Source organism: Grosmannia clavigera (assembly GCF_000143105.1).
Source record: "Grosmannia clavigera kw1407 unplaced genomic scaffold GCSC_113, whole genome shotgun sequence".
In the NCBI taxonomy this organism is placed as follows: Eukaryota; Fungi; Ascomycota; class Sordariomycetes; order Ophiostomatales; family Ophiostomataceae; genus Leptographium; species Leptographium clavigerum.
In genome coordinates this window covers 1,938,114-1,958,918 of record NW_014040831.1, presented here as the reverse complement: position 1 = coordinate 1,958,918, position 20,805 = coordinate 1,938,114, and the positions used below count along the sequence as shown (strand labels likewise).

General features: G+C 58.6%; 6 protein-coding genes across 6 annotated transcripts; 2 read left to right on the top strand and 4 right to left on the bottom strand.

Moving 5' to 3' along the window:
- Positions 1 to 93: 93 nt before the first annotated feature.
- On the bottom strand, positions 94 to 1,882 carry CMQ_4065 (class 5 chitinase 1; the record flags this gene model as incomplete). Its single annotated transcript, XM_014320003.1, has 7 exons — positions 94 to 431; positions 484 to 633; positions 686 to 773; positions 822 to 944; positions 998 to 1,320; positions 1,380 to 1,672; positions 1,731 to 1,882. The coding sequence occupies 7 exons, from the start codon at positions 1,880 to 1,882 to the stop codon at positions 94 to 96; spliced, it is 1,467 nt and encodes a 488-aa protein (XP_014175478.1).
- A 504-nt stretch (positions 1,883 to 2,386) lies between these two features.
- Positions 2,387 to 4,477, top strand: CMQ_3612 (uncharacterized protein; the record flags this gene model as incomplete). Its single annotated transcript, XM_014319550.1, has 1 exon — positions 2,387 to 4,477. The coding sequence occupies one exon, from the start codon at positions 2,387 to 2,389 to the stop codon at positions 4,475 to 4,477; it is 2,091 nt and encodes a 696-aa protein (XP_014175025.1).
- Positions 4,478 to 5,089: 612 nt separating this feature from the next.
- Positions 5,090 to 10,675, top strand: CMQ_3479 (dead deah box DNA helicase; the record flags this gene model as incomplete). The annotated part of the gene is made up of 3 exons (XM_014319417.1): positions 5,090 to 5,237; positions 5,298 to 5,791; positions 5,852 to 10,675. 3 exons carry the CDS (start codon positions 5,090 to 5,092, stop codon positions 10,673 to 10,675), a joined length of 5,466 nt encoding a protein of 1,821 aa, XP_014174892.1.
- A 132-nt stretch (positions 10,676 to 10,807) lies between these two features.
- Positions 10,808 to 11,473, bottom strand: CMQ_4204 (uncharacterized protein; the record flags this gene model as incomplete). The annotated part of the gene is made up of 1 exon (XM_014320142.1): positions 10,808 to 11,473. One exon carries the CDS (start codon positions 11,471 to 11,473, stop codon positions 10,808 to 10,810), a length of 666 nt encoding a protein of 221 aa, XP_014175617.1.
- Positions 11,474 to 12,283: 810 nt separating this feature from the next.
- On the bottom strand, positions 12,284 to 14,344 carry CMQ_4186 (major facilitator superfamily transporter; the record flags this gene model as incomplete). The annotated part of the gene is made up of 2 exons (XM_014320124.1): positions 12,284 to 13,561; positions 13,613 to 14,344. 2 exons carry the CDS (start codon positions 14,342 to 14,344, stop codon positions 12,284 to 12,286), a joined length of 2,010 nt encoding a protein of 669 aa, XP_014175599.1.
- Positions 14,345 to 17,307: 2,963 nt separating this feature from the next.
- CMQ_4067 (cytochrome p450 benzoate 4-monooxygenase) lies at positions 17,308 to 18,887 on the bottom strand (the record flags this gene model as incomplete). The annotated part of the gene is made up of 4 exons (XM_014320005.1): positions 17,308 to 17,490; positions 17,544 to 17,671; positions 17,855 to 18,462; positions 18,548 to 18,887. Coding segments are annotated over 4 exons (1,259 nt in total), but the record flags the coding sequence as incomplete, so codon positions are not given.
- Positions 18,888 to 20,805: the final 1,918 nt, after the last annotated feature.

Genomic DNA, 20,805 nt, shown 5'->3' with positions numbered 1-20,805 from the left:
TAGTCTGCCTCCATCCCGGTAGCATTGTACGTATTCGACTTCTTGCGAGACAAGTTGGATCCCAGTGCATCAATAAGAGTTCCGTCATCCAAGTCAATCGCCCACACCATCGTTCTGTCTCGTTAGCTTATTCCTGATGCGCGGCCTTCCCTCAAACAGGACAACGTACCCTCCTAGACAACGCTCGTTGGCAAAGTTCTGTTTAAGCTTCAGCGTCTCGGCATCGTCCCAGCTGACCCACTGGTTCGTGTCCCAGGTGACGATCTTGACGGCAGCCACCGGGTCGAACGTCACCGTGGCCCCGGCAGCAATGATCTTGACGATCTCCGCGGCCGACAGCACGCCGGGAGTACCAGTGCACTCACCGCCGTTGGCTCCAGACGTAAAGGGACAGCCGGCCGTCATGCAGCTGGGGTCGGCCATGGTGAAGCCTGTGCATTGTTAGCCATACTTGTCAGCACGCGAGGCTAGAAGCGCACATACTTCGACCATAGAAACCAAGGCCCATATTGACGCGCTCTGGGTTGATGTTGTTGCGCCACAGCAGCTCGAGGCCGGTGCTGATCTCAGTCAGGTTGGTGTGGGCATACGCAAACGAGCCGATGGACTGGACCGTGCTGTCCCAGACACCGTCTGTCTTGTCAGATGGTGATCACTCATGCTTGTAAAGCTTAGAGAAACCTACGTATGTCGTATGTCATCATGTTGAACCAGTCCACGTAAGGCTCTAGGTTGACAATGTCGAAGCCGCGCAAATACCAGTATGAGGAGGGCTTGCTTAGTCAGCATTCGGTAGCACCAGCTTTGGGCATGAAACCTACAAGCGTGATGCTCAGACCAAACTGATGGCCGCTGCCGTTCATCCGAGTCCGGAGGCGCTTGAGCATGTTGACGTAGTTGTCAAAGTCAGCCTCGGTTCCGCCGCGGTCGTCGGCCACGGGATACTGCGAGATGGTCAGCCTGTATCGTACGGAGGAGACAATCGCAAGGATCATACCTCCCAGTCAATGTCCACGCCATCAAAGCCGTGTGTCAGCATGAACATGATGAGGGACTCGAAAAAGGCATCCTGGTTGGTCTCGGACTTGGCCACGTCGGAAAAGGCCGTCCGGTACGCACCCGGGTCGTTCATGGCCCAACCGCCAACGGCGATCCAGACCTCCAGGCCGGGCTGCTCGGCCTTGAGCGCAGTCACCGCGTCGTAGTGGCTGGCCGTATCCGAGTCCATGGCCACGACGTGGAACGTGGTCGGGTCGATCAGGGCAAAGGCAAAGTTGATGTGTGTATAATAACCGAGGGGAATCTGGCTGGCCGACATGGCTGTGAGGTCAGCATAACAGGCAGCAAACAGCATACAGCATAAAGCATACACAGCTCACTTACTGCCACATGCACGCTGGCCGTTCCAGCCCTCGTAGTAGCCAATCGTCCGGCCGTCAGAACTTTGTTTCCGGAGCATTGGGGCGAAGACACGACGGCGCTGCCACAAAAGTCAGACGTGGTGCCGCAGAAGCCATACTTGCTGCAGCAGACGTTGAGCGGACAGGTCGACGCGTTGGACCACTGCAGGCCCCAGCCCGGGTCGCACTCGCTCTTCCACGAGCACTGCGACGTGCACTTGTCGCCACAGTAATCCGGGCCGGCGCCGCACACACCGCCGCCCGTTGCATTTCTTCGCAGGTCGTTAGAAAACAGGGTCGAGACAGCGATGATGGTCAAGATTGACTTACAAAGGCCCGCAGCAGCCAATGTCACAGCCTCTAGTCGCGGTGCAGGTATAGTCGGAAGTAGAGGCATCTTCCGTGGCTTGTTGTACAAAGGACGCTGCAAAGATGCCTGTGAAAATGCCTTGCAGCAAGAACAAGCTCCTCAAGACTGCCATTTTCATGAAACGGATGCGGTGTAGCGATTTGTTCAAAGTCTGCAATAACAGTCAAAGAAATGGGAAGAGGAAGACGCTCTCACAGCTTAATCGAAGCGGCGACTTTCCTGCGGATCGCCGAACGATGTCATAGTACTCAGTACACCCACCTCTGCTATCAATACTGTCACTATTGTACCTACTTCGTCTATTTGCTGACATGGTGGGTGCGCGTAAGATAGGTGTTGATCCCATTGACGTCGCAGTCCGTCTTGGGTAGCAGCCATAGCGGATCCCATCTAAGCCATCCCACCCTATTCTAAGGAGATCTTGGTAATCACGGCGCGGCAACATATCAGACGGCCCCGCTCAGGAGCCAGGGCCAAAAGGCTGAGTCTCGGATGCGTCTTACTCCGAGTCTGACAGAAGTACGTAAGAGAATCGGGACGGTCCTGCTATGTAGATAGAGAAGACAGAGAGTGCCACAAGGAAGAACAGCATCGAAGACCCAGTCTGTTGCCAACCATGACGATGGCTTCACTCCGGACTTTCTGGCTGGCCGCACTCGCATTGTCGTCGGCACCGTTGGCCGCCGGCCATCCCCGTGGCGGCCGTCAGGGCACTAACATGACCACGTCCACATCGCCGAACCTGGTCGGGGCGCTGTTGCGCCGCGACACTGATCCGACAGACTTCTCGTGGATCTCCAAGTGGGCGGCCATTGGCGACAGCTACACCGCAGGCATCGGCTCCGGCCAGCAGCTGGGCATCCCCCTCACCGATGACTGGTACTGCTCGCGCTACAGCTACTCCTGGGTCAAGATTCTCAACTATGCTTTTGGCCCCACGGTGACAGACTTTCAGTATCCAGCCTGCAGCGGCGCCCGGACCGAGCAGATCTACAACCAGGTCATCGACCTTAGCGGGCAGCTGGACCTCGTCATGCTGACGGCCGGCGGAAACGATCTCTGCCTGGCCACGATGATCACCAACTGCATCCTGCTCGCGTGGCGGGGCGAAGACGTGTGCCAGCAGATCATCGACAAGGCGCAAGAGAACATCGACACCATCCTCAAGGACAACATCCGAGACATCCTCTCGGCGCTCAACAGCGTCGTCAAAACAGACGGCTACGTCGTCTACAGCGGCTATGCGCCCTTCTTCGACACCACCAGCGAAGACTGCGCCGACCTGAGCAAGCAGTACTGGGCCATCAAGGAGTGGTGGTGGTGGTCGTACTGGTTCAGCTCGCCGCTGAAGCTGACTATTGACCGGCGCAACAAGTTCAACACGCTGGTGGCCAACATCAACCAGGCCATTTCCGACGTGGTCGACGAGTACTCTACCGACACGGCGATCCAGTACAAGATCACCTATTCCGACTGGTCCGACTGGGGCGGCATCGTCGACGGCCAGATGTGCTCGCCCAGCGGCGTCGGCCTGTATCCGGAGCCGAATCAGGCAGAGCTCCAGTTCATCAAGCGCAACACGTACGTGAAGCCCAAGTCGTATCGGGAGCTGAGACGGAGCGAAGACGCAAGCGCAAACGCAGACGACAAGATGCGCGCGGCTGCCGAAGCGGCCATTGGCGGCGAGATGACCGAAGCGCAGCGCCAGCACTTCCTCGACCATCTCGAGGCCAAGTGGGCCAAGGTCGACATCTACGACTCGCTGCTGTACAAGTCGCGAAGTCCGCGAGCCGAGGTGCTGCACAAGCTGAACCCGCGGGCGCCGTCGCCGCCCAACTGCCCGGGTGACGACAGCACGGATCCGACGTTGGGCGTTGGGCTGCCCGACAAGCTGGCTGCCAACTTCCATCCCAACGAGCGTGGTCACGAGAACATGGCGGCCTTTGCGATGGAGAACCTCGTCTGGCTGCGCGCCCAGGCGCTCGGCGTCGATGATCCCGTCTGCCACGTCAACACGGACATCTTCACCTGTTGGCAGCCGGACGGCAAGAAGGCCTTTGCCAGCGGCGACCGCATGAACGAGAACTACAAGGATTTCTGCAATACCGTCGACAAGGACCATCCGTCTGACACGCTCAACTGGGCCAAGAGCAAGACGTACCACGCCGGCACCCAGGACGAGCATGAAATATCCGTCCAGCTGAGCAACGGTGCGTCCACCTGGGACAAGGCCCAGTGCCTCGACTCCTTCAGCCGCATCATCAACGGCTGCGACGGAAACGACCCCAACAACCCGCTCGACTTCAAGTTTGGCGGCAACTACGTCCGCGGCGACTACACGTACCAGGTCAATCCTAAGCACGATCGAACGCTCGTCAAGGCGCCTACGGGCGACTGCAAGGGCTCCTACAAGCCACTCTGGGGCTCCTATACCCTGCGCGGCTCCGGATGGTCTGGCTACGACTTTGGCGCTGACACCCTGCTGCCATCAGCCAAATCGTGCGTCGGTGGCGGCATCACCAACTGGCATTTTGACTATTGCCTAGACGGCGACGATTCGTGTGGCGGCTTCGAGTGGAAGGCCACGTTCCGCACGCCCATCTGGGTGCGCACCCGCTGCTTCAACAACGACAAGGTGCAGAAGGGAGCCGGCGGATCGACAAATGGGGTTGGATGGGGTAGTGTTGGATGTTCGGGGAGTGATTGAGTATGTGGACATGGTTGATTGTATATGCCAAAAGCTATGGTAATAGCGATACTCTAAGCAAAGGCCAGAAAGCGGCACCACCACAACCCGGTAAGCTTCGATTGAGATAGCAAAGAATAAGAATAAAGATATACGGAGTATGTATTTGAGTTATAGATGCCTAGTCCGCATCTATGTCTTGTCATCGTAGGTACGGAATATTCGTACTAAGTTATGCCGACGTGCATAACCTCCCCTGCTGCATAGCGCACTGCGCCACACTGTACAAGTCTTCCCCAGTTCGGCCTAGTCTATTCGCATTAACCCCTCCCGATAAGCATTAAAGCCCACAGCTGGATACAACAATTTACCGTCTTTATCTCGTCGCGGCCTGAACTGCTTGTGATGTAGGCCAATCGACGAGGAGCAGGCACCCAATAGCGACACGCAGTCCCTCCACAACAGACGTCTCGGTCTCCAGTCGGGCCGTAATATTTTATAAAATGTTGGATAAAACTGGGAAAAGAATGGCCATTTTTCACCGCAAAAAAGCAAACACGCATTTGTGTCATCTTTCTGCCCGCTTTTCTCTGCTTTCAAGAGAAAGCGATCAATGAGACCGGAAGCGACACGATGGCCCAACAGATGGCCACTTGGTACGAAGCGGCCTCTCCGCATCGGCAGGATGTCCTGGGCGAATATGCTGGCCACGAGCTGTGCGCGATCCACGGCGAGTCGTTGCTGATGCATTGTCTCGAAGAGGCCCAGGTGGATTTCCAGGGTACGCACGTCCGCTCTCCTACCCCGCACTCGGCTGTCGTCTAACTGCTCTCATTCACAGGAGGATTTCAGATGCTGCATGCCGTCCACGCTGTCGAGACATTTCTGGCCAAGCTGCGGGACCGAGGCTGCAATTTCCACGTCATCTGGTTTGCCGACCACGAGGGCCTCCTGGCTCCCCAATCCACGCTCGACAATGACAACGACTGCAGCCCGGTCGAGAAGCATGTCCGGGCAACAGCTCTCAGCAAGCGTCGTCTTGCCCGTGCTGTGGTGATGCGTCATCTACAGCTGTATGCCGACAAGATCACACCGCCCAAGCCAATCACTTTTGTGTTCGCGTCCATGGACTGCCAGGAGTACAAGGACTACCAGGCGCTCCACCCGCTCCGGCTCTTCTTCGTGTCGGACGGTCAGATGATGGCCAGCCAGAGCGGCTCTGAGGCGGGAGCTGAAGACGGCAGCGTCTTGACCTTCCAGAGCGTCATGTACCGCCTCAACACAGAGGGCTACACCGTAGCTCTTATTGACGATGTCGAGTTCGTCAGCTCAGAGGTTAGTTGTCCGGTCCTGGTCTTGTCTTTCGGCCCAACATGCTAAACATGCTTTCCCCAGGCCCGAGCATCACTCTTTTCAGAAACCTCCGACCTGCCGTTTGCCAAGGAGCTCTGGCACTCAGCGCCGGCCCCCAAGACACACATGCCAGCCAACATTGACGTTGGTCTGATCTACGACCGAGTCGTGTCCGAGTTTGAGAAGACAGAGGCAGAAAAGGAGACGAGCAAGTCGATTCGCGAGCTCATCTCGATGGCTGCCCTTGCCGCACTCTTGGAGGTGGACGGCAGTGCGGAGATGCGGAGCCGAGCTGCTGCATTTATCGTGCACCAGATCATGCTGCAGCACTGCCCTCTTCCTGCTCGGCCGGCGAAACCAAAGTACCCGACAAACGCAGATGAGGCAGAGTTGGACAGCCTGTTCATCAACAGGTACTCGGACGCGGCGCGAACGCTGGTGGGAAGCCGTCAGTGGGAAGGCAAGGAGATCTGGGACGCATACGACCTCGTGGACGGGCGGATCTGGCTGTCGGTGATGGGAGGCCTGGACACCAAAGCAGTTCCGCAGGGCCTCTCATCCGATGCCGTCCGGCTCTGCAGGCGGCTGGCCACAGTGGTCGGCATTGTGGGAGGGGTGGACCTCCTGTGCCACTTCACAGACGGAGCCTGCTCGACGTCTCAAATTTCCTCGGCTTCTGCTGCCAGTGCAGATATCACTCCCGAGGGCTCAGTCCTTCCGTTTTCGCACCACGACTTTGACGAGATCCTGTCCAGTGTCTCAGTCACGACGGCCGGCCCGGAACACAGCGGCAAGGCATCGGCTACGGCCAAGTTCTCCACACTGGAAGTCAGCCACAGCTCGAAGAAGCCGGTCGCGGGCAAGGTTGACCCCAAGGCGCAGGCGCGGGTGCTGCGGCGGAACCAGCGGTTCATGGCAGAGATCATCGCGTACGCGGCCAGCCTGACGAATGCAGCGGGCAAGGGAATCAACCCCGAGACGATCGTGGTGGCGCCTCCGGCGTCGGCAGGTGGCGGGAAGAAGGCCAAGCCGAAGGCGGTTGTTGAGGAGGCCAGCCGACAGAAGGCGTCCAAGGCACCCAAGGCGCTCAAGGGTAAGGCAGGAGCCAAGAACGACTTCAAGCAGAAACTGCTGGAGCAGCAGCAGGCGCTGCAGTCGTCGAAGCAGGCCGACAAGATGGCAGCGGTCAGTGCGACGTGGGGAGTGGCCCATGCCAAGCTGACGGCCGAGAAGGATCTTCTGAAGCAGTACCGGGCGACGGTGAACTACTTCCGGAGCCGGGCAGTGCTGGAGCCGGACACGGCGGGGTCGGACGTCCTGCTGCTCATCTGTAGCATCCTGGGCCGGGTGCTGGCGAGTGAGGCGGGGGCGAAGATACGGCCAGACATTAGCGCGCTGGTGTGGCTGCAGCTGCAGGAGATGAGCAAGCTGCCGCTCTCTGGCGAGGCGGAGAAGCTGGCAGAAAAGCTGGCGGGCAACCTGGGCTTCTCGCTGGCGCTGACGGCAAGCACGGCGTCGCCAACGTCGCCTGCACAAGCTCTGTTGTCCAAGGCTGCGATGGCGGAGGTGCTGAAGAAGCTGCGGGCAACGACATTCCCACGACCGACAGTGGAATCAGAATTCGAGCTCGGGTACTGCGGCCCGTACCTGGATCGGGGCTTCGACTCGCAGGCAGACGCGCGTGCAAACGATTTCAAGCCGGACCGATGGCAGCGGCGGGTGCTGGATACGATCGACGCACGGCGCAGTCTCTTTGTGGTGGCACCGACGTCGGCAGGAAAGACGTTCATCTCGTTTTACGCGATGAAGCAGGTGCTGCGGGAGAGTGACGAGGGCGTGCTGGTGTACGTGGCGCCGACCAAGGCGCTGGTCAACCAGGTGGCAGCGGAGATCCAGGCACGGTTTTCAAAAGCGTACCCGAACGGCGGGGGGCGGTCGGTGTGGTCGATCAAGACGGGCGACTACACGATCAACAATCCGACGGGCTGCCAGGTGCTGGTGACGGTGCCACAGATGCTGCAGAGCCTTCTTCTGTCGCCGGGCAGCGGACGGGGCGCGGACAGCAAGAGCTCATGGGCGCGGCGGATCCGGTGGATCATCTTTGACGAGGTGCACAGCATCGGGCAGTCGGAAGAGGGTGTGGTATGGGAGCAGCTGTTGTTGATGGCGCCGTGTCCGATGATTGCGCTGTCAGCGACGATTGGCAATCCGAACGAGTTCCGGGCCTGGCTGGACGGGACAGAGAAGGCCAAGGGGCGCGACATGGAGATGATTGTGCACGGGTCGCGGTACTCGGACCTGCGCAGCTACTTCTGGAAGCCGGCGACGCTGCGGGCGGAGACGCCGTTCCGGTTTACGGGCTTTGGGCCGGTGCCGAGCCGGTGGCCGATCCCCGGCCTCGAAGTGGACGGCTGCAACTCAGACACGCCTTTTACGTTTGTGCACCCGATGGCCAGCCTGATGGACCGAGGACGGAACTCGCTGGACGACATCACGCTGGAGCCGCGTGACTGTCTGACTCTGTGGCGCAGCATGCGGAAGCACCAGACGGCGGCATTTGCGTTGGATCGACAGCTGGACCCGGCGGTGGTGTTTGCCGGCAAGACGGTGGCCAAGGCGGACGCCGTGGTGTGGGAGGGGAAGCTGAAGGCGGTGCTGCTGCAGTGGATGCACGCGCCGGACTCGCCGTTTGTGGCGGTGCGAGACGAGCTGAGCGCATCGTCCGGCATGACAACAACGACAGACACGAAGCGATACGGGACGAAACACACACTAGAGCTGCTGTCGGACCTGCGCAAGCGCGGAGCGGTGCCAGTGCTAATCTTCATCTACGACCGCAAGCTGTGCGAGGAGACGATGCAGAGCGTGGTCGGGCAGCTAACGGCAGCCGAACAGGGATGGAAGGACACGAGCCCGGAGTGGGCCAAGACGATGGCCGACTACGAGGAGTACCAGCGAGCCAAGGCGAAGCGCGAGGGCAAGGGCGACAAGGCGAAGAAGACAAAGGGCGGCGGCGACGACGACGAGGGCAAGTCGCGACTGGACAGCATGCGCGAGTCGGGCAGCGCCGAGTCGAGTCGGTGGGACGGATTCGACCCGGAGGCGCCGCAGGAGCGGTTCAGTCTGGCAGACCACAGCAAGCTGGCCCGTTCAGAGCTGCTGGAGCATGTGAACAATCTGCGGTGGGCAGACCTGCCACCGGTCTTTGTAGAGGGCCTGCGCCGTGGCATCGGTGTGCACCACACAGGCATGAACCGGAAATACCGGCAGACGGTGGAGATGCTGTTCCGGCGCGGCTTCCTGACGGTGGTGGTGTCGACGGGGACGTTGGCGCTGGGCATCAACATGCCTTGCAAGACGGTCGTGTTTGGTGGCGACTCGACGGAGCTGAACGCGCTCAACTACCGGCAGGCGGCCGGTCGAGCTGGCCGTCGTGGCTTCGACATCCTGGGCAACATTGTCTTTTACGATCTGCGGCCACAGCGGGTGTTGGAACTGCTGTCGTCGCGGCTGCCGGATCTGCGTGGCCACTTTGCCCTCAGCACGACGCTGGTGCTGCGGACACTCGCTCTACTGCACCAGACGGCGACCGACGGAGCCGAGGCCCAAGCATATGCGCGCCAGTGTGCCCGCTCGCTCTTTGCCCAGACGCACATCTACTTGGGCGGTGCGACGGCCGAAGCAGCCATAGGACACCACTTGCGCTTCTCGATCGAGTTTTTGCGGCGTCAAGACCTGCTTTCAGCGGCTGGCGTGCCGCTTAACCTGGCTGGTCTTGTGGGCAACCTCTACTTTGCCGAGAACGGGGCGTTTGCGCTGCATGCGTTGCTGCGCGACGGCTATCTGCACCGACTCTGTGCCGGACTCGCGCACGACGTGGAAGGGACGCTGCAGACGCTTGTGCTTGTGCTGGCTCATCTGTTTGGCCGCCATCCGTGCCGACGCCACGCCGACCGTGAGTGGCTCGAGCACACGGTGCGGCCGTCGGTCTCGGTCGTGCTGCTGCCCGCGCTGCCGGCTGAAGCGGAGGCGGTGGTACGTGCTCACAACGCGGCCGCGCTGGCTGTCTTTCGCACCTACGGCCAGAGCTACGTGCGCCAGCATCTGGCGGCCCAGCCAGACGACCTGCTGCCGCTTACCGGACAGCACGTGCGGGCCGAGGAGACGCTCGATCTTGGAGCTTCTTTGTCGGTGCAGCGGCCGGTGCAGCTGCGATCGCCGTTTGCCGCGCTCTCCGGCCTCACAGACGAGTTTGCGTCGGTCCACGATCTCTGCTCGTCTGCGCGCGCCGGCCTCTTTCTCGAGGAGTCGGCGGTGCCATACGTGCCGATTGCGCCGGCCGACACGGACGGCGTGCCGCTGAACGCGTACCTGTACGACTTTTTCCGGCACGGCGACATGGCCGTGCTCGTCAAGGCCAACGGCATCAAGGACGGCGACGTGTGGTACTACCTGCGCGACTTTGCCCGCGTCCTGACGACGGTGGTTAGCAGCCTGAAGAGCCTGGCCGACCCGCTCGCCGATATGGACGACAACGACGATGGCGACGACATGTCGGGCGACGACGAGGACCGGCCGCGCCCGGCGCCGTCGGCATCTTCGGACGGAACGAAGACGCTGGTCGGCAGCACTGTGTCGTCGGTGGTTACGGGGCTGACGAAGCCCAAACGCAAGGTCGTGGTGGACTCGTGGGATGACGAGGACGATGAGGACGATGAGGACGATGAGGATCAGGAGACGGTCGTGGACGAGGCGGACGAAGCACCGGGCGCCGATCTCAGCGCGGAGGCGCTTAAGACGGTCATTGCGGCCTTTAGCCTGCTCAAAGAGCGCTTCGACGAGAAGTTCCAAAAGGTGTGGGCTTAAGCCAATGGAAGAAAAGTGGTTATCATTATGTACGCGAGATTCAATACCAGCTGGCGAGAAAACGACGACGACAGCCTGTTTTTTCTACTTGCATTGTGCTAGGTTGATCATATGGTCCTTCCAACAGTCCCCTTACAGAGCAATGACCAGGAAGCCGGCAGCCGCAACGACAGCACCGACTATGACGCTAGCACTGTCCCTAGCTGCAGCAGCCGTGGCAGCAGCAGTCGTGGCGGAGGTGGTACCTGTGGCGGTGCTTGTGGCGGTGGTCGTAGCCTTGGCAGTAGTCTTGTCAGTGGCAGCAGCCGTGGTCTTGCCGGTAGCAGTGGCAGTAGCAGTGGCGGTAGCAGTGGCGCTACCCTTGGCGCTGGCGCTGTTGGACGTGGCAGTGGCGCAGACGTCGGAGTAGTAGTAGCTGGACGAGACGGGGTCGAGGTAGCCGCACCTGCTCTCGATGCTGTAGATAGCGGAGCTGTGTTCGGCGTACCAGCTGCTGTAGGGCGTCATGTACGACGAGTACACGGCCGCGAGGCTGCTCGGCACGGTGATCTGGCAGGGGTCCGTGATGGGGGTGTCGAGGTAGCTGGCAAAATAGCTTTCCACATCCGCGGGGAAAGAGGGCACGCCGGAGGCGGCCGAGGCCAGCATCGAATCGCAGGCCGCTTCGGAGCTCTGGCTGGCGTCGAGGGAGTAGGACTCGAACGAGTCGTCCGAGGACGACACGGACGCATACTGACGAGGAGCAAGAGCAGCTGCAGAGCCGACAAGAGCAGCGACGAAGACAACGTTGGCCAACATGGTGATGATAGTGGTGGTGGGCAATGATGTACGATGCAACGAAGCGTAGGATGCTCAAACGGAACAGAGAGCGTGCAGACACGGCAGCCAGACAAGGAGAGAGACAGCACTGGTGCTATATATACTCCATGATCCCTTGTACGCTGACAGGCTGCCGTGTGTGTCGTGCCACATGTCCGCGTCCAGACTGGCGCATCGTATTTCGTATTTCGAATCCTTACAGAAAACCGACACGCCCCACTGCCAATAAGGCTGGTTTGGCATGCGGCCAGGCAGCGGCGGTAGCGTTCTTATTGGGCATGCTGTGCGAACCAGCCGGTGAGCCCAACTTTTCGGGAGGCTGACCGAATTTCTTCATTATTGCTCCACCCCGGATACGTCGTGAAAGAGAAACGAGGGAGCAGAAATGGCCAAGGGGGAGAAGAGGAAAGAGAGAAAAAAGAGGAGGGAAAGAACAAAAGACAGACAGCCAAGAGTTGCGCTTTGGGCGAGGCCAAACACGGCCGAGTCAGGTAGGGCCATTGACAATAGGCCACTAGCGCGGCGCAATACTCCGTAGTAAGCACTAAACCTATCGAATAGGGGTGGAACGTGTGGCGCAATGGGAAGATACATGTACCCTGTAGCGTATTACATAAATTCCCACTTATTTAGTAGGGTGCTTCATGCACGTCCGCATAGCTCGGAAGTAACAATACATAAAGCACAAGTTCGACGTCCAGACGGTCACGCAGCGCATGGGACAAACAGTCTCTGTCTTTGGCTATACGGTCTAACGATGGGCATGGGGCCAAGACAGGCGAGGGCCACTCAGGCGGGATCGTCTGCGGGGGCGAGGCAGAGCATGACGCGGCCGTCGAGGCGCCAGACGGCTTCGCCGGCGAGGGACCATACGGCGAAGACGGCAGCGACGACGAGCAGCTGAGCAGCGGAGACGCCGATGCTGGTAGCGCGGAGAAGGTCCCAGGCCCAGACGGCGCTGGGCATGCCGATGACAAAAGCGCCAGCGGCGAGTGTACGCCAGAGGCCGACGCCGGCACACATGTCGGCAGTGTTGCGCTGGGCGACGGCGAGGCTGCAGCTGGTGAACTGTGTCGAGCGGCGAACCATGGGCCGGACAGCAGCATCGACGACATAGGTGCCGGCGGCAAGCAGGCCGAGCACGAAGCTGACGGCGCCAAACGAAAGGCGAGCATAGTCCACGTCGTCGTCTGCCGACCGGCCAGAGCTCATGCCCGACGACACGTACAGCCCAAAGGCCAGCAGTCCGGCCACGGCCAGCAGCGAGCCGCCACCCACCAGCATCAGCACGGTGGCCGGCGACCGGCAGCTCGTGCCGGGAAAGCCGGCCGTGCCGGGACTGCTGCTATGGTCGTTGCTGCCACCCGACAACCGCTCCAGCATTCGCCGCATCACAGCCATGTTTTGCACTGTCCGCAGGCCCTCGGCCACCATCCGCCGCCTCCACTGCTGCCATGGCTGCGGCCACACGTGCGTCGCGCTCACCAGGGCCACCACCACCGAAGCCAGCAGCCACGGCGCCACCATCAGGGCTCCCCTCGACTCCGGCGTCAGCACCAGCGGCTCCGGCGCAAAGAGCAGGCTCAGCGACAGCGCCAGCCCCCACAACGCACCCACCGGCAGCAGCGACAGTGCCACCAGCAGCACCGTCGTCGGCGCCACCATCGCCCGCACCGGCTGCAGCAACTGTCCACTCACACTTCGGCTCATTCCACGCGCACGTGACCTCTGCCGGTATGCCCACGGCTGCATCGTCCGCAGGTAGTCTGCCGCCGTCTCAGCCGATAGCGTCATGCGTGGCCGCGGTGGCAGTGCCTTTTCGGACCAGGCCGACGACGCCGCTGACGCCGGCCGGTTGATCAGGTAAAACGACCGGTCAAAGAGCGTCTCCGGCACCGCCAGAGCGACTAGCAGCAGCACGATGCTCGCAAACACGCTGAGCACGTCAAACTGCACCACCACGCCGCCACCGTGGCTCGACGCCACACCCCCCAGCAGCGGACCGCCCCAGGTCGCGCCCACGACGACAATGTCGTAGACGGCCAGACGTACCGGCACTTGGTGTTCCTATACTTCGTCAGCATCCAGCCCGACACACACGCCCACATCGACACTCACAAAATACGTGTCGTGGATCGAGCCGAGCACGAGCGTGTCAAAGGCGCCCCAGGAGAGGCCCTGCAGGACGCGGGCAGCCATGCACTGGGCGGGGCTATCGGCACCGGGGGCCACGGCTGCAGCATTCCAGGCGACACCGACCAGCAGCAGCACGGCCGAGGCCAGATAAGCCGGCCGGCGGCCACAGACGCGGGTGGTGGAGGCGGCCGCGAGTCCGGACAGGGCCGAGACCATGAGGGGGACGCCAGTGAGCGCGGCAACGGCGGTGTAGCTGACGCTGTAGGCAACGGCCAGCTGGCTGCCAACGCTGACGAGAGCCGTCTTGGAGACGCCGGCGGTGGCAGCCGCCAGCAGCAGCGTCCAGTAGCCGAGCTCTTTCTTCCAGGTTGGCCAGTTGAGCGGATCGTCGTCGTCGTCGCTCGGCTGCGGCACCAGCTCCACCGCCACCATCTGCGGCTGCTGCTGCTGCTGGTTCTGTCTGCTTCCGCCACGACGCACCTGTCCGTACTTGATCGGTCGTCGGACAGTCGTGGCCACGGACGCAAACGATGATGCCCGCGTCGATCTTGCCGCCTGCGTCGGCAGTCGCTGCAGCCGGGACAGCGCCCTAGGCGGCGGCTCCGGCACGCGGATCGTCAGCACCGCCTTCGGCTGCTGCGTCGGGCTGTCGGTTCGCGCTGTGTCTGCCGTCGGGGATGCCGCTCGGTGGTCGACATGTTCGGCTCCGTCCATTATTCAAAAGAAAGACAAAGGAAAGGGGAAGGGCAAGAAGTATGGAGAAGGGTAGAATCAAGTACCGTCGAGGTACGCATTCGCCAGCCACCCGTGAGTGGACACCGAGCAGGTGCCGATATCAGAAAGAAACAAAGACACAAGAAAGAACAAAAATAGGAATGAAAAAAGAAGGCAAAAGAACGACTGCCAGAAAAGAAGAGAACAAAAATCTGCTGCTATCCGGCAGATGAGGGTCTCGAAAAGGGCTGCGGCAAGAGATAGGGAATTAGGGAAGAACAAGTCGGAAAAAAGCAAGGTTATCCTTGCAGAACGGAGCTCGGTCCAGTTTGGCCCTCGTGGTCTTGTTTCCTCGCACGAGCATCCGCATCCGCTTTGGGAAATGGGGGCAGTCTCCTAGCCCCGTGTGTGGGCGGAGACAGCGGGAGACGGCGCTGTTTGACTACTGCGGTGACGAGAGGCTTCCGTGCGTGATGCTGGTCCTGTCACGGCCATCACACAGCCTACAAAGTACGCTTTGATCCTACACTCATGTCCAAGACGAATGCAGACGAACGGCTTGGCCAGGCTGACGGCCACACGGGCAGACAAGGTTTGGTTCCATGGTTGAGCACTGCTCTGATCTGCACCGATCGGCCATGGAAACCCGGAGTGGAGCAAGAACAGGAGTGAAACAGCGCTGAGGCGCTGGATGCTGCAGCCTCGCTTCGCTTGGACGACAACGAGCGACACTTGCGTGAATGGGGACTAGTCGTTCAGGGCCAAAGCCCATATTCTTCTTCCCATCTCGTCTATCTAAGTCTATATCCATTCCCACCCTCTAAGCGCATATACTTCATAAGCTAGCCTGTTACGGAGTAGCTAGCACGAAAATAAGCCGCCCCTAATGCAGGGCGGACGATCTATAATGAGAAAAAAAGAAAGAAAAAAAGAAAAGTAGCCGGGACGTAAAAATTCGAGAAAAGTGGGGAATTAGACAGTGGGCTCGGAAGAGAAAGAACATGCGGACCAACGGGAATGCACTATTCCATGTCGTGGCCGGAAAAGCAGTCGGAGAAAAGGGAAGTAATAGCCGCCATGCCGCCATTGGCTAGCCGTGCACTAATGTAAACAGCCCGATGCATCTTGCGTCTCGGCCTTTTCTATCGATAAGAGCAGCTGGTACGTGCGAACGACGAGTTCTGCATACTGTCAGTATAAGGAGGCCACACAGGAGAAGGAAAAGGAGAAAGGCCCACCTTGGTATTCAAGCGTGTAGGCCACCGGCTCTTCGTCAAACGGCCGGGCCGGTGGTCCATTATCGGGTAGTTGTCTCTCGGTCACGCGGAAGCGGATCCCGACGTTCTTTTCGTAGTCGGCCCAGAGGATTGCGCCGTCCGCGCCGTCCGACTCGAGCACCGGCTCGCCATCCATGCCGCAGTCGCTGTCCGAGTCGCTGTCGCTGTCGTGGGCATGCCGGAGGATACTGTTGGTGCTGTTGCTGTTGGCACCGGCCGCTGCTGCGGCCGCCGCTCCCTTGCCGCTGTCCGCGCGCGCCAGCCAGTCGCGGAAGATGCGCACGACGCTCGAGTTGATGACGCCGCAGCTGAGGTAGACACCCTTGCGTGGGCTGCCGTGTGAGAGGTGCATGACCGTGCACAGCTGCGAAAACAGCTCACCCTCATCGAGGACGACATCGTGGTACGCCGCCTGCACGCCCCGGTTCCGGTACGGCAGCGGCACGCCCATGGCCGACAGCGCCGCCGCTGACACCGCCGCCGGCGACGCCAGCGGCGACATGGACCCGCGTCGCGCTCGCCGACAGTGCGTCCACAGATCCTCTTGCGGGTGCACGCGGTAGCAGCTGTACATGCCCAGCAGCGAGCTGAGGCTGGGCGCGTCACGGGCGCAGCTGCTGCTGCGACTGCTCAGACTGCTCAGACTGCTCAGACTGCTCAGACTGCCCTTGGCGTCCTTGCCGTACATATCGAGCCCGTCGGTGCCCAGGTAGTCGCACGAGAGCACAGGCGTTAGGCTGCGCGCGCTCGGGTGGTAGGACTCGAGCAGGAGCTGGTATTCTTGCGTGCACACGGCATGGCGCATCCGGTAGTAGACAACATCTTCGACCACCGCGTGAAACCGCCGGCTGACCGAGGCAAGGGCGATGAGAGACTGTGTGGGAAAGGTCGCGAGAACCGACTCGAGGATCTGCAGGAGGCCTGTCAGCATTCAGTCCAGCCGTTTTCTCCTCTTTTTCCTCTCCTTCACTCCACTCACCTCGCTAGGGAGCAACTCGATTGCAGATATGTCTGAGTATTCCATGGTGTAAAGATGTGAGCAGAACAGAGAGCTGTGCAGACGACAGACATCGAGAAGAGTCGGCAGGAAACGGAGGGTCGGCGGAGCTTTATAAACAAAGCCGGTCTGCAGCCCGTGGCTGCGGTCGCGCCCAACGTCACATCTTGCTCGCGTTTTGCCTTCACATCGAGCTCTCAAACATGCGGTAGTTACCGTAACCTGCCGACTGGTTGGATGATGAATGGTGTGATGTGGTCCAGCCCACTAAGGAGATGCATGAGAGCACTAATTACGGGCCTGAACGGCTGAGACGCACACCCGGCAAAACCCGACCCAGCTCTGGCCCATTATGCATCTATCCAGCCTACCATCAGGCGGTATGCAGCTAATACGATACCTAAAACAGGTACAGCCCGTTGCTTATGCCCTTTTAAGCCTTTCTTCACGTGATTCTGACGAGGTCAGGCATCAAGCATGGTCCCACTCACCACCGTCGGAGACAGAAATATGGGACCATCACCCTAGTAAAAATCTGCCAGGAAAATTGTCGAATGTAAGATATCTTATCTTTTTCTAGCTCAACACTAGATTTATCCACAGGGACCCCTTACTCCTATGGGAGACGTGCGCGTCATAGATGCTCGTTTGATCCCGATTTTTCTTAAGACTGAGTCATTCGATATCAAGGGCTCTCCACATCGGAGAAAGTTACTATTCTGTCGATGTCCCGCCGAGAAACACGTACCATACACTCCTTTACCTTCAGGATAAAGCCCTCTTTCAGCTCAGTGGGCCCATTCCGTGCTCTGGAAAAGTTAAGTAGGCAGAAAAGTGCGGCCAGTGTCTTGATAGCCTCCATCCAGGCGAAGCTGTTCACGTCAGTACCGGACTACAAAGTAAACACAGACAGTGTAGAATCCACTTTCTGCCAATGCATGATCGAGGCCTGAGTGAAAATGGTTTAAAGTACTCGGAAAGCTGGCCAGCGTCGGGCTGCAACCATCTGTCGATGTTGAAGTCGGTCGGATCCTTTGATGGCACGCAGGTTAGCTGGACTCCACCTGTTTTGTGTCTACTTCCATCTCTATACTACCACCAAACACACCTAAAAAATACCAGCGTCAATCATGATCGTTCTAATAGGAACGCTAACCAGTGTCTACGATATCCCGGTGGTCAGCACCTCTAGACCTGGAGAGCATCGACACTGTCTTGTTTTTAGGGACAACCTACCCCAGCAGGAATAGAAACATCCGCCACCACCCGTCCGCCTGGCGGCGTGACCCTCTCTAGACCAGTCGCGCTAGTCGGTCGCAGTCGCATCGTCTCGCGCAGCGTGGCACGGAGAATAGGCAGCTTGTCCGCGGTAGCGAAATCGGCCACCCAGTTGCCCTCACCCTCAACGCCGGGGAACGCCGCGTCGAGCTTGTCTTGCAGCCGTTTTTGTAGCAGCGGATCACGCGAAACGAGATCGACAAAGTGCGTCATGGTGCTGCTAGTCGTGTCACTGCCACCGATGATAAGACCGACCGATTCGGCAACCAGGGCGACCTCAGAATATGCGCCGGCCGCCTTTTCATTTCCGGGTTCGATCACGAAGCTTAGCACATCCTTCCGATCCCTCGTCACCGTACCAGCCTTGCGCGAAAAATACGCTGTGCGGCCGACAACGCCAAGATGACAGAGTCCGCTCAGGCCGCGATGCCAAAAGTAGCCAAAGAAGTTGTACATCATCAGCAGTCGGCACCACGACGGCATGTAGCCGAGGGCATTGACAACCAAACCGCGGGAGTCTAGGGACTCGATCAGGTTTGAGTGGTCGTAGCCCCGGTCCAGGAAGCCTGAACGTGCGGCCAAAGGCAAGAAAGTTCGCTAGCCGGTTAGATAGAATCGCCAATATGCATCTACTATAGACGATGTACCTACCGTATAAGCTAAAATTCGTCGTTGGTTGTTCGGACGCGGCTATGCCGGAAAGACTTTGCCTTAGTTTGAGCACGCTGGCACTAACTTGGGGTTCAAATGCCGTCAGGTTGGCCGGAGAAAAGAAAGGCGTGATAAGTTTCCGCCGCTTCTGGTGCATGTCGAGATTGCGCAAGCCGAACAGGCCCGGCTCTGTCTGGTGAAAGGCGTCGTAAAAGGGGCCCTTGACGAAGCCGGTATTGTGCCCGTAAATGTCCTGCAGAGCCCTTGGATCAGCAATGGAGACATGGTTGGGGGCGATGCGGACAAAGTCGCCATACTTGCTGTGCAGGCGATGGACCATTTCGGACCGACGGGCTCGACGACATTACATCACAATCTACATGGATGACAGCCTTGTCGAGAAAGGGCCTGGGACGAAGCGCAGAGGACCGAACAGAGTTTTGTAGAGAATCTGGTAAAGAACAAGCTAGTGGCAAGTTAGCATCGCGGGAGGCTAGAAAGGAGGAAGACTCGGAGAAAAGCGTTGAGCTTACCAGAAAGACAAGAACGAGTCCCGTCTCCAAGACAAATAGGGCCACATCGCTGAAAATGACATTTTTCGTAATAGTATCGTCAAACTTTACGGCTCCGTTAGCATATTACACACAATCACAAGGCTGGACTAGTTCTATATAAAATTCGATCAGCCGAGTCAAGAGACGAACAGTCATTCGGTAAGATAAACCCGAATACCTGATATCACAGGTATCAGGAGATCAGATATTAACAGGAAAATAGGTCGCCAATGGTAAGTATGCATGTACACAACTATAGCAGTATTATCAAAGTAACGTCCCTTGTTACCTGGCACAGTAACCAATGTTTAGCCATACAGACTGCAATGTTGCAATGTCCTATCGTGCACAAGCACAGATAGCGATCATCTACGTTGAAAGAAAGAAAAGAAGAATCTAGATGCGTGTTGGCAGGGTGGCAACCCCGCACGTCTTGCTATCGATGGTGAGATATACCCATAGATCAAGCTGTCGGCAGTTGTTGAAGCAGTGCCCTCTGGTAAATCCCCGAGCACATACTACTAGCTCATCGTTGTCATCGCTACCCAGGGGTACCTATAGGAGGCAATCTGTGTAGAGCTGTCATGTATAGCGGGTGTTATGTAATAAGGATGTAAATAAGTTAGTTTAAGTTCAAGGCGGTGTTTGCACCCTACCTTCAAAAACGGTGCTCGCAAGTACATTGGCACCCTTACGACGATCGTGTGTGTGTTGTCCCCCATCTAAATCTACAATGTATGCATCAGAGTGTAGGTTGTCTGTTTTCGGTATTTCCGGTTCTAGATGTAGTCCTAAGCTTGCACTAATCCATAGTGGAGATTTGGGAGTTCTGCCGTAGACATCTCAAAGGCTGTATGTGACATTTTCGCACGATCAATGTCCCAGTCAGGGAGCTTTTATCTGAGCACGATGGGTGTTGTATCGACGTTAAGCGCGCTGTAACGAATATTTCCTAATGGGCAAGCGGCCGGCTCGACTCTGTCGCTAAGATTCAAGGAGCAGGACGTTGGTGAAAAATACCTGCCCGTCATAAGGGACGTTATACTTCTTGTGGAAGATCTCCTCGAGGCTAAGTAGAGAATCGGCAGAGGTCGATGCGGATTGATGGTGCTCTTGGCTGGCCGGGGTGAGCTGTCTCCGTATGATGGGTGACCACGTGACGATGCAAGATCCGTAACCAGCCTTGATGATAGGAAGCTTCGCCCAGAAAAAAGCACGCTCGTCATGAGAACGTCGAAGCCGTCTGCTACTTGGAGAAGCTCTTTAATGGATCTTCCTTGCTGGTTCTTCACGAACTGCGTCACTAGCCTGTAGAAACTGCACTGCCGACAGGACAGAAGATCAACGGCCTTGCCTAACTTGCGGGGCTGCTTGTTCCGCCAGCTGGAGGATCCTTCAAACTCGGCATCTTCACAGGCGTTGCGTTGCATACGGCCTATCCACCGACTCTGTGTTTCGACCTTGATTTACGCAGCACCGGCGGTGAGAAAGCGCTCCAGTGCAGAATCTCCACCGCTATGCTATAGACGAGCTGACTGGTCTGTGAGGCTCGGGCATAACGGGGTCTCTGCCTTCAATTCTGCACATTTCTCCAATCGTTTGGAAACCCTTTAATTCGCCATGCGTGTTCGAATCCTTTATTGTAGGATCGATTGGCGTCCAATTTGTTTCCGCGAGGAGTCCTCGATGAGACAATCACAATCC